General features: G+C 46.1%; 1 protein-coding gene across 1 annotated transcript; it reads right to left on the reverse strand.

Moving 5' to 3' along the window:
* Positions 1 to 15,345: 15,345 nt before the first annotated feature.
* On the reverse strand, positions 15,346 to 16,279 carry LOC147964165 (uncharacterized). Its single transcript, XM_087529865.1, has 2 exons — positions 15,920 to 16,279; positions 15,346 to 15,846 (listed from the first exon to the last, which is right to left on the reverse strand). The coding sequence occupies exons 1-2, from the start codon at positions 16,277 to 16,279 to the stop codon at positions 15,346 to 15,348; spliced, it is 861 nt and encodes a 286-aa protein (XP_087385991.1).
* Positions 16,280 to 16,525: the final 246 nt, after the last annotated feature.

The raw sequence follows: 16,525 nt of genomic DNA on the forward strand, positions 1-16,525 counted from the left end.
TCGCTGAGCACACTCTTAATATTGATCCAAAGTTTAAACCGGTCAAACAGTTTCTTCGCCATTTTAATGAGGAGAGACGGAAGGCCATTGGAGAGGAAGTAGCCCGGCTCCTGGCAGCTGGGTTTATCATTGAAGTTTTCCTCCTGAGTGGTTGGCTAATCCGGTGCTGGTACTTAAGAAAAATGGCACTTGGCGTATGTGTGTAGACTACACAGATTTAAATAAGGCTTGTCCGGCTGATCCTTTTGCTCTCCCTCGTATTGATCAGATTATTGATGCTACAACAGGTTGTGAGCATTTGACTTTTTTCGATGCTTATTCTGGTTATCATCAGATCAAGATGGCAGTTAAGGACCAGGAGAAGACGACTTTCATAACTCTCTTTGGGACCTTCTGCTATGTGTCTATGCCTTTTGGGCTCAAGAGTGCCCAGGCAACTTATCAGAGGTGTGTGCAAAATTGCCTTCATAACCAAATTGGGCGTAATGTTCATGCCTATGTGGATGATATTGTGGTGAAATCCAGAGAGAGACAGACACTGATAGATGATTTGAAGGAAACCTTTGACAATCTCCGGGTATACAAAATGATGCTTAACCCGGCCAAGTGTGTTTTTGGTGTGCCGGCAGGCAAACTCCTGGGATTTTTGGTGTCTAACAGAGGAATTCAAGCTAATCCGGAGAAGATCAAAGCTATTACCTCTCTGGCTAAGCCGGCATGTATTAATGATGTACAACGTCTGGCGGGTCGTATCATAGCGTTAAGCCGGTTCATAAGCCGGTTGGGGGAGAAGGCTATCCCTCTGTATCAGATGATGAAAAAGACAGATAACTTTGTCTGGAGTGAGGCTGCCGATGCAGTGTTTGAGGATTTAAAAAAGCAGCTGGTTGAGTCGCCAATACTCGCAACCCCTATTGATAAGGATCCTTCGTCGTTATATGTGGCTGCTAATAGCCGGGCTGTCAGTGTTGCTATTGTGGTAGAAAGAAAGGAGGCAGGAAAGGAACATCCGGTTCAAAGGCCGGTTTACTATATCAGTGAAGTTCTTATTGAGTCCAAGCAGAGGTATCCACACTGGCATAAGCTTGTATATGGGGTGTTCTTGGCCAACCGGAAGCTTAAACATTATTTCATGGGCCATCCCATTACCGTGGTCAGCTCTGCTCCTTTGGGAGATATCATCCAAAACAGGGAAGCAACTGGCCGGGTCGCCAAGTGGGCCATTGAGCTTGGGCCTCACGGGTTAAAATATGTGCCTCGCATGGCCATCAAGTCTCAAGTGCTGGTGGACTTCGTCAACGATTGGACAGAGCTGCAGATGCCTGAGGAAAAGCCAGATAACACATATTGGACTATTCACTTTGATGGGTCCAGGCAATTGGAGGGCTCGGGGACTGGAGTTATTCTTGCTTCCCTCGAGGTGATAAATTTTGCTATGTTCTTCGTTTGATGATTCCTTGTACTAACAATGCAGCTGAGTATGAGGCCTTACTCCACGGTCTTCGAATGGCTAAGGAAATGAACTTAAGCCGGGTTAGATGCTTCGGCGACTCGGATTTGGTGGCTCAACAAGTCTCTAGTACTTGGGATTCTAAGGATCCACTCATGGCGGCTTATCGGCGAGAGGTGGACGTTATTGCTGGTCACTTCAAAGGTTATCAAGTTGAGCACGTTGATCAGAGGAAAAACGAAGCAGAAGACGCTTTAAGCCGGCTGGGCTCTCAACGTAAGCCGGTGCCACCTAATGTCTTTCTGGACGTATTGCATAACCCCTCGGTTAAGATTCCTATAGAGGAGGATTTGGCTGTTCCTGACCCGGAGGCTCAGTTGTTGGCGGGTCTTCATATAATCCCAGATCGGACAGTCCCTTATCTGGCCTATATGACCTGGGGCGAGTTACCTGAGGTTGAAACTTTGGCCAGGCAGATAACCCGGTGATCTAAGTCAATGACGATTGTTAATGGAGAGTTACATCATCGCAATGTCACAGGGGCGTTTCAGCGTTGTGTTTCTCCAGAAGAGGGCTGTGAGATCTTACGAGAAATTCATGAAGGAGATTGTGGTCATCATGTCGGTTCAAAGTCCCTTGTGGCTAAAGCTTTCCATCATGGGTTTTATTGGCTAACAACTCATGCTGATGTAGAGGACCTCGTTGGTAGGTGTGATGGATGTTAGAAATTTACACGTCGAGCCCATGTGCCGGCTCAAGAATTGAGGATGATTCCAATTACTTGGCCGTTCGCAGTTTGGGGGCTCGATATGGTTGGGCCTTCCAAAAGATCCAAGGATAAGAAAACCCATCTTTTGGTGGCGGTTGATAAGTTCACTAAGTGGGTAGAGGTAGAGCCGATCAGTAAGTGTGATGCCATAATGGCGGTTCAATTCATGAAGAAGGTGATCTTCCGTTTTGGCTTTCGACACAGCATTATAACAGACAATGGCACTAATCTCTCTAAAGGTGCTATGGAAGAATTTTGTCAATGTGAGCACATCCGGCTTGATGTATCATCAGTACCTCACCCTCAATCCAATTGTCAAGCTGAGAGAGCAAACCAAGAGATCCTGAAAGGCATCAAACCCCGGCTTATGGTTCCCCTGCAGAGGACGCCGGGTTGTTGGGTGGAGGAGTTACCTTCCGTGTTATGGAGCATCAATACCACCCCGAACAGATCTACGAGATACACACCTTTCTTCATGGTTTATGGAGCAGAGGCAATTCTCCCTAGTGACATCCATCATGACTCACCTCGTGTGGCAGCTTATGTTGAAGCTGACAATGAAAAAGCACGACAAGAAGCACTTGATCTGTTGGATGAGGAGCGTGACATCGCAGCAGCTCGATCAGCGATTTACCAGCAAAATCTACGTCGTTATCATAGCCGCCGGGTTAAAACCAGAACTTTTCAAGAAGGTGACCTGGTGCTCCGTCTTATCCAGGATTAGACTGATATGCACAAGTTATCCCCAGCTTGGGAAGGACCCTTTGTAGTCAGCAAGAATCTAAACAACGGGTCATATTACCTTATCAATGTTCGAGACCACAAGGACTCACGCACGTCGGAGGAGGAGACCTGCCGGCCCTGGAATATTGCTCAGCTTAGGCCATACTACACCTGAGCCACCATCTCATCCAATGTACATATTTTTTATGATGTATATATTATGATTAAAATAATAAAGCTGGCATCCCTGCTAAAGCATGGCCTCTGTCGTTTGTTCTCTCTAAATTAATGAGTCTTCGATTACTTGGGGGCTTTTGCTTTATACAGCAAAGTTATAATTACCCTTTGATCCGGCTTATAGGCCATACAAAAAACCTGGGACCAAAGAGAGTCTGTAGCGAAAGCATGACTCAAACATAGGTACCCCCTGAGCCCAGCTCAAAATGTCACTTGGGGGCTCTTTTGTTCTAAAGAAGGAAGAGTTCATAACCTTGTGATAGGCTATAAAAGCCATGCTTGGAAGCCAGGTGTATTCACCTAAAACCCCGTGTTATCCTGCCTGTATGCCAGATGCTTCTCCATCAGGTAATCCTGATTGACCCGCTGAACTCTTAATAGTTAATCTTTTAAACAAGACCCTGAACTCGTTAAGGTTAAAACTCCGGTTTGTCATGAGAGGGCATGGTTTTACGGATAGCAAGGAGAAGCTCAAGCTGTAAAGCCGCCTTCCTTGAAACCTGGATAAATCGGCCTATGATGCACGATGCTGCTCTAACCCCGCGTACTCCTGATAAGTCTATCTTTAAATAAGAACTGAACTTATCCGGGTTAAAATGTCGATTGGGTCAATGAGGGCCGGCTCACGGAAAGCGCGTACCTTCCAGTGGCTAATGCTAGTTTCATTGAAGAAGATATTTTGGCTTGGCGGCCTATGAAAGCCTCGGATTTTGTTGTTGTTTTGATTTGAATGTCTTTTTGAGGTTTTTTCTTCTGTGACATAGTAATATGAGGTTGAAAAACAATAAGGCTTATAATGCCTTCTGAGTCATATATGACATTCACTGGTGTTTAATAACCCGGCCTGGTCTTTGATTATAAATCGCCAGTATAAAATAAAGGTGAATATCCGGTGTTTATTAACCCGGTCCGGTTTTTGTTCATAAGCCAGCAATCTCTGATAATTACCAGCATCCAAAGCCTTGGGTTATCACCCTTACTACACTGGCTTGGTAAAATCAACAAGCGCGATCAAATATCACAGGTATGATATATTTTCATATATGATTATTCTCTTGACCGGCATTGGTTATAAATCATGATAAGTCCATGTTAGGGGCATTATAACCCGTCCAGCAGTAAACTGCTAGGACACTTTTAAATGTTGTATGCAGGAACAGATTCAAGGGATATATATAGCACATCTTCACATAAACGAATAAATAAGTGTTATAAGCAGCACAATATGCACGATGGCATAGCAGAGCAAGAAGTTTAACACTAGCCTATCACAAGGCATTTGGAGCCTAACATGATACTGTTTTTTAGTCTCCAATACAGCAGACGATAAACCGGAGCCGATTCAGGAGTCTTGGCCTGGCTGACTTGATGGTTGCGCCTCATCCCTTGCCGGTTCATCCTCCTCCACCGTCTGGAAGTTGGGTTTGGACCAGTCAAAGCCGTGAAGGGCGACGAATTCAGCCTCATCATCAATCAGACCAGACGGGTCAATCTCAGGGGCAAAAGTGTGCTTACGAATCGGCGGGATTAAGTCCATCACTTTATATGAAGGAGTCGCCATCTTCTTATTGTCTGCATCAAAACCCGACTGATACTTGGCGAGGTTGGTTTCTTCACCAATGATGGTAGCATGAGGACAAATTTCCTTGACACAAGCAGCAAAATCTTCTTGGTCGAAAGGCGTTCCATCTTCTTTAAGGCTGGGATACCCACTGGCTACGTCCGCCGGGTGTAATTCTGGCACCCAGGCTTTAGCACGGCTTAAAGCTGTTACAGCTCCGGCTCTAGCACACGATCGCTTGATTTCTTGAAACCGAGCGGGAAAGATGGACAACTTCTTCAAGATGTCACTTAATAGAGTCGGCCCTTGATTCACGGGGGAGATGGTGGCAAGAGTCCATTGGGCTCCGGTGTACAACTGTTCAACCAGAGTGTAAACCGCCTTCAGCTTTACTACGGTATCTCGGCTCAGATTACTGCTTCTGGGACCTGTAAAGATTACACAACGACTTAAGTAGCGGCTTATAATGGAAAAATACTCACTTTGAGTACGTAACAAGGTGATTTACCGAAGATTGCAGAAACCATCTGAGACACACGGTTCTTTAAACCGGTGAGTTCAGCGGTAACCTCTTCCAAAGCTGCCTCAGCCTTCTCAACATGCTGTGTCAAAGCAGTCTTCTCATTGGCCCAAGCCTCTTTTTCCGCAGTAAAGCTGGTCTTCAGTTTTTCTACTTCAGACACACTCAATTGGAATTTAGATTCAGCTTTCTTTGTTTACGTCTCTTGAGTCGCCAGCTGGGTCTTGGCCTCAAACAATTGGGATTCCAGTTCTGCGGTCGCAGCCTGCATACAACATAATGTTGTTCAGTTTCATGGCAGATTATAAAAGACAAGTCCCAAGTGCTTTGCAAGCAATAACACTTGGCACTTGGGGGCTAATGTCTGTCAGCGCAAATTTTTCAAAGGAAACAACTCTTTCTAAAAAGTCCCAAGTGTTTTGCAGGCAACAACACTCGACACTTGGGGGTTAATGCATATTGCTTGACTTTTTTCTACAAATGAACCGGATAAGCTGTCAACAGTCTCAGCCGGCTCATGAGGGCTATACGGTTCAGTTCTATGCAATAATTAGTAGGATCAGCTCATTCATGTTGATTAAGCTGGCCCTTGGGGGCTACACATGCAAATTGAAATACTATAAGCATCTGGTTTAGTTGCAAACCGGACTTGGAGGGAGTCTAAGATAGAGGTTTCTAAGGTATTCTAAGTCTACAGATCATTCAATATTTTCGTAATCAGAAGACTTGGAGGCTGGCAGGGTATATAACTTATATAAGCTGGAGAACGTACCTCATCTTTTTGGTGCATCTGCTTGACCATCTCAATTTCTGAATCACGACTGGAGTGCACTTGACTCAGATAACCAGATAACACTTCACTAATACTCAGGTGAGCATAGTGGGAGATGTCAAACCTCACCTTCTGCCTTTCCATAACTTCTTGTTTAGCAGAGTGTCTGGCCAGAATAGTTGGGTTCCTCGGTTCAACAAATCTGGTACCAGTGATTAAAACATCATCACTACGTTTCTCCGGCGGGTTAGCTGAGCTTGACGGCTCAATACTTGATGGATCGATAACAGTTTCATCCGCAGACGGTTCAGGTACATCCGGTTGAACGTTGAAGGCAGGGCCCTCTGGTTTTTCAGCGTGTTCTGGCACAAAAGTTGAGTGCTCCGGTTGTTGGGGAACGTTGCAGAAAACAAAAAAATTTCCTACGTTTTCACCAAGATCCATCTATGAGTTCATCTAGCAACGAGTGATCGGATGCATCTACATACCTTTGTAGATCGCGAGCGGAAGCGTTCAAAGAACGGGGATGAGGGAGTCGTACTCTTCGTGATCCAAATCACCGGAGACCCTAGCGCCGAACGGACGGCACCTCCGCGTTCAACACACGTACGGTCAGCGTGACGTCTCCTCCTTCTTGATCCAGCAAGGGGGAAGGAGAGGTTGATGAAGATCCAACAGCACGACGGCGTGGTGGTGGATGCAGCAGTCACCGCAGTAGGGCTTCGCCGAGCTTCTGCGAGATGGAGAGGTGTAGCAGGGGAGAGGGAGGCGCCAAGGCTTCAGGGTGCGGCTGCCCTCCCTCCCCCTTTATATAGGCCCCCTAGGGGGGTGCGCCGGCCCTAGGAGATGGGATCTCCTAGGGGGGGCGGCGGCCAAGGGGGTGGAGTGCCCCCCAAGGCAAGTGGAGGCGCCCCCTCCCCTAGGGTTCCCAACCCTAGGCGCATGGGGGGCCCAAGGGGGGGCGCACCAGCCCACTATGGGCTGGTTCCCTCCCCACTTCAGCCCATGGGGCCCTCCGGGATGGGTGGCCCCACCCGGTGGACCCCTGGGACCCTTTCGGTGGTCCCGGTACAATACCGTTGACCCCTGAAACTCTCCCGATGGCCGAAACTGCACTTCCTATATATAATTCTTCACCTCCGGACCATTCCGGAACTCCTCGTGACGTCCGGGATCTCATCCGGGACTCTGAACAACTTTCGGGTTACTGCATACTCATATCTCTACAAACCTAGCGTCACCGAACCTTAAGTGTGAGACCCTACGGGTTCGGGAGACATGTAGATATGACCGAGACGACTCTCCGGTTAATAACCAACAGCGGGATCTGGATACCCATGTTGGCTCCCACATGCTCCTCGATGATCTCATCAGATGAACCACGATGTCGAGGATTCAAGCAATCCCGTATACAATTCCCTTTGTCAATCGGTACGTTACTTGCCCGAGATTCGATCGTCGATATCCCAATACCTCGTTCAATCTCGTTACCGGCAAGTCACTTTACTCGTACCGTAATGCAAGATCCCGTGACCAGACACTTGGTCACTTTGAGCTCATTATGATGATGCATTACCAAGTGGGCCCAGAGATACCTCTCCGTCATATGGAGTGACAAATCCCAGTCTTGATCCGTGTCAACCCAACAGACACTTTCGGAGATACCCGTAGTATACCTTTATAGTCACCCAGTTACGTTGTGACGTTTGGTACACCCAAAGCACTCCTACGGTATCCGGGAGTTACACGATCTCATGGTCTAAGGAAAAGATACTTGACATTGGAAAAACTCTAGCAAACGAACTGTACGATCTTGTGCTATGTTTATGATTGGGTCTTGTCCATCACATCATTCTCCTAATGATGTGATCTCGTTATCAATGACGTCCAATGTCCATAGTCAGGAAACCATGACTATCTGTTGATCAACGAGCTAGTCAACTAGAGGCTTACTAGGGACATGTTGGTATCTATGCATTCACACATGTATTACGATTTCCGGATAACACAATTATAGCATGAATAAAAGACAATTATCATGAACAAGGAAATATAATAATAATCCTTTTATTATTGCCTCTAGGGCATATTTCCAACAGTCTCCCACTTGCACTAGAGTCAATAATCTAGTTACATTGTGATGAATCGAACACCCATAGAGTTCTGGTGTTGATCATGTTTTTCCCTAGGGAGAGGTTTAGTCAACGGATATGCGACATTCAGATCCGTATGTAATTTACAAATATCTATGTCTCCATCTTGAACATTTTCACGAATGGAGTTGAAGCGACGCTTGACGTGCCTGGTCTTCTTGTGAAACCCGGGCTCCTTGGCAAGTGCAATAGCTCCAGTGTTGTCACAGAAGAGTTTGATTGGCCCCGACGCATTGGGTATGACTCCTAGGTCGGTGATGAACTCCTTCACCCAAATTGCTTCATGCGCTGCCTCCGAGGCTGCCATGTACTTCGCTTCACATGTAGATCCTGCCACGACGCTCTGCTTGCAGCTGCACCAGCTTACTGCTCCACCATTCAACATATACACGTATCTGGTTTGTGATTTAGAGTCATCCAGATCTGTGTCGAAGCTAGCGTCGACGTAACCCTTTACGGCGAGCTCTTCGTCACCTCCATAAACGAGAAACATGTCCTTAGTCCTTTTCAGGTACTTCAGGATATTCTTGACCGCTGTCCAGTGTTCCTTCCTGGGATTACTTTGGTACCTTCCTACCAAACTTACGGCAAGGTTTACATCAGGCCTGGTACATAGCATGGCATACATAATAGACCCTATGGCTGAGGCATAGGGGATGACACTCATCTCTTCTATATCTTCTGCCGTGGTCGGACATTGAGCTGAGCTCAATTTCACACCTTGCAACACAGGCAAGAACCCCTTCTTAGACTGATCCATATTGAACTTCTTCAATATCTTATCAAGGTATGTGCTTTGTGAAAGACCTATGAGGCGTCTTGATCTATCTCTATAGATCTTGATGCCTAATATATAAGCAGCTTCTCCAAGGTCCTTCATTGAAAAACTTTTATTCAAGTAGGCCTTAATGCTGTCCAAAAGTTCTATATCATTTCCCATCAAAAGTATGTCATCTACATATAATATGAGAAATGCTACAGAGCTCCCACTCACTTTCTTGTAAACGCAGGCTTCTCCATAAGTCTGCATAAACCCAAACGCTTTGATCATCTCATCAAAGCGAATGTTCCAACTCTGAGATGCTTGCACCAGCCCATAAATCGAGCGTTGGAGCTTGCACACCTTGTCAGCATTCTTAGGATCGACAAAACCTTCCGGCTGCATCATATACAATTCTTCCTTAAGGAAACCATTAAGGAATGCCGTTTTGACATCCATTTGCCATATCTCATAATCATAGAATGCGGCAATTGCTAACATGATTCGGACGGACTTCAGCTTCGCTACGGGTGAGAAAATCTCATCGTAGTCAACCCCTTGAACTTGTCGATAACCCTTAGCGACAAGCCGAGCTTTATAGATGGTCAAATTACCATCCGCGTCTGTCTTCTTCTTGAAGATCCATTTATTTTCTATGGCTCGCCGATCATCGGGCAAGTCAGTCAAAGTCCATACTTCGTTTTCAAACATGGATCCTATCTCGGATTTCATGGCTTCCAGCCATTTGTCGGAATCCAGGCCCGCCATCTCTTCTTCATAGTTCGAAGGTTCACCGTTGTCTAACAACATGATTTCCAAGATAGGGTTGCCGTACCACTCTGGTGCGGAACGTGTCCTTGTGGACCTACGAAGTTTAGTAGCAACTTGATCTGAAGTTTCATGATCATCATCATTAACTTCCTCTCTAGTCGGTGCAGGCACCTCAGGAACATTTTCTTGAGTTGCGCCACTTTCCGGTTCAAGAGGTAATACTTCATCAAGTTCCACTTTCCTCCCACTTACTTCTTTCGAGAGAAACTCTTTCTCTAGAAAGGATCCATTCTTGGCAACAAAGATCTTGCCTTCGGATCTGAGGTAGAAGGTATACCCAATAGTTTCCTTAGGGTATCGTATGAAGACACATTTTTCCGACTTGGGTTCGAGCTTTTCAGATTGAAGTTTCTTCACATAAGCATCGCATCCCCAAACTTTTAGAAACGACAGCTTAGGTTTCTTCCCAAACCATAATTCATGCGGTGTCATCTCAACGGATTTCGACGGAGCCCTATTTAAAGTGAATGCGGCAGTCTCTAAAGCATAGCCCCAAAATGATAGCGGTAAATCATAGATCGCACCATATCTAATAGAGTGCGATTACGACGTTCGGACACACCATTACGCTGAGGTGTTCCAGGCGGCGTGAGTTGTGAAACTATTCCACATTTTCTTAAGTGTGTGCCAAATTTGTGACTCAAGTATTCTCCCCCACGATCTGATCGCAAGAACTTGATTTTCCTGTCACGTTGATTCTCAACCTCACTCTGAAATTCCTTGAACTTTTCAAAGGTCTCAGACTTGTGTTTCATTAAATAGACACACCCATATCTACTCAAGTCATTAGTGAGGGTGAGAACATAACGATAGCCACCGCGAGCCTCAAAACTCATTGGACCGCACACATCAGTATGTATGATTTCCAATAAGTTGGTTGCTCGCTCCATTGTTCCTGAGAACAGAGTCTTGGTCATTTTACCCATGAGGCATGGTTCGCACGTGTCAAATGATTCGTAATCAAAAGACTCTAAAAGTCCATCTGCATGGAGCTTCTTCATGCGTTTGACACCTATGTGACCAAGGCGGCAGTGCCACAAGTATGTGGGACTATCATTATCAACCTTACATCTTTTGGTATTCACACTATGAATATGTGTAGCATTACGCTCGAGATTCATTAAGAATAAACCATTCACCATCGGAGCATGACCATAAAACATATCTCTCATATAAATAGAACAACCATTATTCTCGGATTTAAATGAGTAGCCATCTCGAATTAAACGAGATCCTGATACAATGTTCATGCTCAAAGCTGGCACTAAATAACAATTATTGAGGTTTAAAACTAATCCCGTAGGTAAATGTAGAGGTAGCGTGCCGACGGCGATCACATCGACCTTGGAACCATTCCCGACGCGCATCGTCACCTCGTCCTTCGCCAGTCTCCGCTTATTCCGCAGCTCCTGCTTTGAGTTACAAATGTGAGCAACTGCACCGGTATCAAATACCCAGGAGCTACTACGAGTACTGGTAAGGTACACATGAATTACATGTATATCACATATACCTTTTGTGATGCCGGCCTTCTTGTCCGCTAAGTATTTGGGGCAGTTCCGCTTCCAGTGACCACTTCCCTTGCAATAAAAGCACTTAGTCTCGGGCTTGGGTCCATTCTTTGGCTTCTTCCCGGTAGCTTGCTTACCGGGCGCGGCAACTCCCTTGCCGTCCTTCTTGATGTTCTTCTTACCCTTGCCTTTCTTGAACTTAGTGGTTTTATTCACCATCAACACTTGATGTTCCTTTTTGACTTCTACCTCTGCTGATTTCAGCATTGCAAATACTTCAGGAATGGTCTTTTCCATCCCTGCATATTGAAGTTCATCACAAAGCTCTTATAGCTCGGTGGAAGCGACTGAAGGATTCTGTCAATGACCGCGTCACCGGGAGATTAACTCCCAGCTGAGTCAAGCGGTTATGTAACCCAGACATAGTGAGTATGTGCTCACTGACAGAACTGTTTTCCTCCGTCTTACAGTTGAAGAACTTGTCGGAGACTTCATATCTCTCGACCCGGGCATGAGCTTGAAAAACCATTTTCAGCTCTTCGAACATCTCATATGCTCCGTGTCTCTCAAAACGCTTTTGGAGCCCCGGTTCTAAGCTGTAAAGCATGCCGCACTGAACGAGGGAGTAATCATCAGCATGTGTCTGCCAAGCATTCATAACGTCTTGTTCTGCAGGGAGAGCAGGTGCTTCACCTAGTGGTGCTTGTAGGACATAATCTTTCTTGGCAGCTATGAGGATGATCCTCAGGTTCCGGACCCAGTCCGTATAGTTGCTGCCATCGTCTTTCAGCTTGGTTTTCTCTAGGAACACGTTGAAGTTGAGGACAACGTTGGCCATTTGATCTACAATACATGTTGTAAAGATTTTAGAATAATTTCATGATAATTAAGTTCATCTAATCAAATTATTCAATGAACTCCCACTCAGATAGACATCCCTCCAGTCATCTAAGTATAACATGATCCGAGTTAACTAGGCCGTGTCTGATCATCACGTGAGACGGACTAGTCAACATCGGTGAACATCTTCATGTTGATCGTATCTTCTATACGACTCATGCTCGACCTTTCGGTCTTCTGTGTTCCGAGGCCATGTCTGTACATGCTAGGCTCGTCAAGTCAACCTAAGTGTTTGCATGTGTAAATCTGTCTTACACCCGTTGTATGTGAACGTTGGAATCTATCACACCCGATCATCATGTGGTGCTTCGAAACAACGAACTATCGCAACGGTGCACAGTTAGGGGGAACACTTTCTTGAAATTATTATGAGGGATCATCTTATTTACTACCGTCGTTCTAAGTAAACAAGATGCAAAAACATGATAAACATCACATGCAATCAAATAATAGTGACATGATATGGCCAGTATCATATAGCTTCCTTTGATCTCCATCTTGGGGCTCCATGATCATCTTGTCACCGACATGACACCATGATCTCCATCATCATGATCTCCATCATCGTGTCTCCATGAAGTTGCTCGCCAACTATTACTTCTACTACTATGGCTAACATGTTTAGCAATAAAGTAAAGTAATTTACATGGCGTTTCTCATCGACATGCAAGTCGTGATTCCTATTACAAGAACATGATCTCATACATCACATATATATCATTCATCACAACTTTGGCCATATCACATCACAAAACACTTGCTGCAAAAACAAGTTAGACGCCCTCTAATTGTTGTTGCAAGTTTTACGTGGCTGCAAGAGGGTTCTAGCAAGAACGTTTTCTTACCTACGTTAAAGCCACAACGTGATTTGTCAACTTCTATTTACCCTTCATACGGACCCTTTTCGTCGAATCCGCTCCAACTAAAGTGGGAGAGACAGACACCCGCCAGCCACCTTATGCAACTAGTGCATGTCAGTCGGTGGAACCGGTCTCACGTAAGCGTACGTGTAAGGTTGGTCCGGGCCGCTTCATCCCACAATACCGCTGAAGCAAAATAAGACTAGTAGCGGCAAGAAAGTTGACAACATCTACGCCCACAACAAATTGTGTTCTACTCGTGCAAAGAGAACTACGCATAAACCTAGCTCTGATCCCACTGTTGGGGAACGTTGCAGAAAACAAAAAATTTTCCTACGTTTTCACCAAGATCCATCTATGAGTTCACTAGAAACGAGTGATCGGATGCATCTACATACCTTTGTAGATCGCGAGCGGAAGCGTTCAAAGAACGGGGATGAGGGAGTCGTACTCGTCGTGATCCAAATCACCGGAGACCCTAGCGCCGAACGGACGGCACCTCCGCGTTCAACACACATACGGTCAGCGTGACGTCTCCTCCTTCTTGATCCAGCAAGGGGGAAGGAGAGGTTGATGAAGATCCAGCAGCACGACGGCGTGGTGGCGGATGCAGCAGTCACCGCAGCAGGGCTTCGCCGAACTTCTGCGAGATGGAGAGGTGTAGCAGGGGAGAGGGAGGCGCCAAGGCTTCAGGGTGCGGCTGCCCTCCCTCCCTCCTTTATATAGGCCCTCTAGGGGGGTGCGCCGGCCCTAGGAGATGGGATCTCCTAGGGGGGGCGGCGGCCAAGGGGGTGGAGTGCCCCCCAAGGCAAGTGGAGGCGCCCCCTCCCCTAGGGTTCCCAACCCTAGGTGCATGGGGGGCCCAAGGGGGGGCGCACCAGCCCACTATGGGCTGGTTCCCTCCCCACTTCAGCCCATGGGGCCCTCCGGGATGGGTGGCCCCACCCGGTGGACCCCCGGGACCCTTCCGGTGGTCCCGGTACAATACCGTTGACCCCCGAAACTCTCCCGATGGCCGAAACTGCACTTCCTATATATAATTCTTCACCTCCGGACCATTCTGGAACTCCTCGTGACGTCCGGGATCTCATCCGGGACTCCGAACAACTTTCGGGTTACTGCATACTCATATCTCTACAACCCTAGCGTCACCGAACCTTAAGTGTGTAGACCCTACGGGTTCGGGAGACATGTAGACATGACCGAGACGAATCTCCGGTCAATAACCAACAGCGGGATCTGGATACCCATGTTGGCTCCCACATGCTCCTCGATGATCTCATCGGACGAACCACGATGTCGAGGATTCAAGCAATCTCGTATACAATTCCCTTTGTCAATCGGTACGTTACTTGCCCGAGATTCGATCGTCGGTATCCCAATACCTCGTTCAATCTCGTTACCGGCAAGTCACTTTACTCGTACCGTAATGCAAGATCCCGTGACCAGACACTTGGTCACTTTGAGCTCATTATGATGATGCATTACCGAGTGGGCCCAGAGATACCTCTCCGTCATATGGAGTGACAAATCCCAGTCTTGATCCGTGTCAACCCAACAGACACTTTCGGAGATACCCGTAGTATACCTTTATAGTCACCCAGTTACGTTGTGACGTTTGGTACACCCAAAGCACTCCTACGGTATCCGGGAGTTACACGATCTCATGGTCTAAGGAAAAGATACTTGACATTGGAAAAACTCTAGCAAACGAACTGTACGATCTTGTGCTATGTTTAGGATTGGGTCTTGTCCATCACATCATTCTCCTAATGATGTGATCTCGTTATCAATGACATCCAATGTCCATAGTCAGGAAACCATGACTATCTGTTGATCAACGAGCTAGTCAACTAGAGGCTTACTAGGGACATGTTGGTGTCTATGCATTCACACATGTATTACGATTTTCGAATAACACAATTATAGCATGAATAAAAGACAATTATCATGAACAAGGAAATATAATAATAATCCTTTTATTATTGCCTCTAGGGCATATTTCCAACACCGGTTCCTCAGGATGTTCTGGTACAAGGTTTGGCTGCTCCGATTCAGTGGCTTTTTGGATTCTCAGCCGGCTTTGTCACCTTTGCTTTCTTGGGCTTTGCTTGACTGCTAAAAAAAGGATTTAGACAAGTCAGTATAATGATGCATATGTAAAGATATATAAGAACGGTAGTTATCTTTACCCGGGGGCGGTCTTGAAGGCCGGCAATTGAGTTTGTGATGAATCGCCAGAGGAGGAACGGGAAATCTCTTGCAAGGATATAATCGAAAATGAGTAATGAAGGTAATTTATTGAACAAATACAAAGGTTAAAAGATCAAAAGGAACCTCATTCTGGCGTTTTCGAGGAGTTTTTGGTAAGCCGGAGGGTAAATTGTCATCTCCATCGGTCCGGGTCTGCCGGCGGCTCTCATGTTGCTGTCGTTTCAAAAGAAAATAAGGATCTAAATAAGCCAAGGGGTGTGAAAACCTTACTTTCCGGGTTACCCGCCGAAGTTTCTGCCTTGGTAAAGGTTCTAAGTCGGAGGAAATAAGATTTACCTCTTCTTTGACTGCTTGGCTGGTCCCCGTGTCATCCTGGCAATAGTCAGTGTCAATGAGGTTGTTAAAAAACAGGCCAAGAGAGTCAAGGGCTACCTCCGACTCAGAGATGTCATCCAGCTTGAGTAAATCAGAGGTAGTTTGTTTCTTCTTAGATTTTCTGACGGTTTTCTTGGCAGCTATTGCAGCAGCTCTGGCTTTTTGGGCAGCCTCATGGTCGTATTTTGCTTTCCAAAAGTCAGATTTGGCCTGTGGAAAGATAACATGTTGAAATTCATACAAATACTTAACTACTGAGGAAAAAGAAGTCAAGAAGATTTACCTCTAGCGCCGGGTTAACCTTGCAGAAAGGATTCAACACTACTATGCTGTAGTCTTCATACTTGCTATTGACAAGAGTGGTTGCCATTTCAACAATAGCCTCTTCATTCAAACGCACAGAGCTATGACGTAAAGGATCATCAGTTCCTCCGGTGTATGAACACATCAAGCCGGATCGGTGGCTTAAAGGTATAATCCGCCATGCGACCCAGCAGCGGATGAAGTCAACTTCGGTCAAGCCATTTCCTAACAAGTCTTGGACTTTTCTGATTTTGGAGACAAGCTTCTTGCATTCGGCAGTGGTGAGTTTATCAGGAAGTGGGTGCTTTGTGTCAAGACGATCAGCTCGATAACCCGACATCGGATTTTCATCAGACAGCGAGGTATCTTTGCAGTAGAACCATGTTTGATTCCAGTCCTTGGGATGGCTTGGCAGGACTACTAGAGGGAAGACGACATCTCGTCTGCGTTGAATTGAAATCCCGCCATGTTCCAAACTGGGACCATTGGTGTACTCATTCTGGCAGTTCAGGTAGAAGTATTCCGTGAAGAGTTCAACGGTAGGTTCTTCTTGAAGGCAAACTTCACAAAAAACTTGGAAGTTACA

The sequence above is a fragment of the Triticum urartu genome, chromosome 6A, assembly GCF_056163025.1.
Source record: "Triticum urartu cultivar PI428250 chromosome 6A, HENAU_Tu73, whole genome shotgun sequence".
NCBI lineage: Eukaryota > Viridiplantae > Streptophyta > Magnoliopsida > Poales > Poaceae > Triticum > Triticum urartu.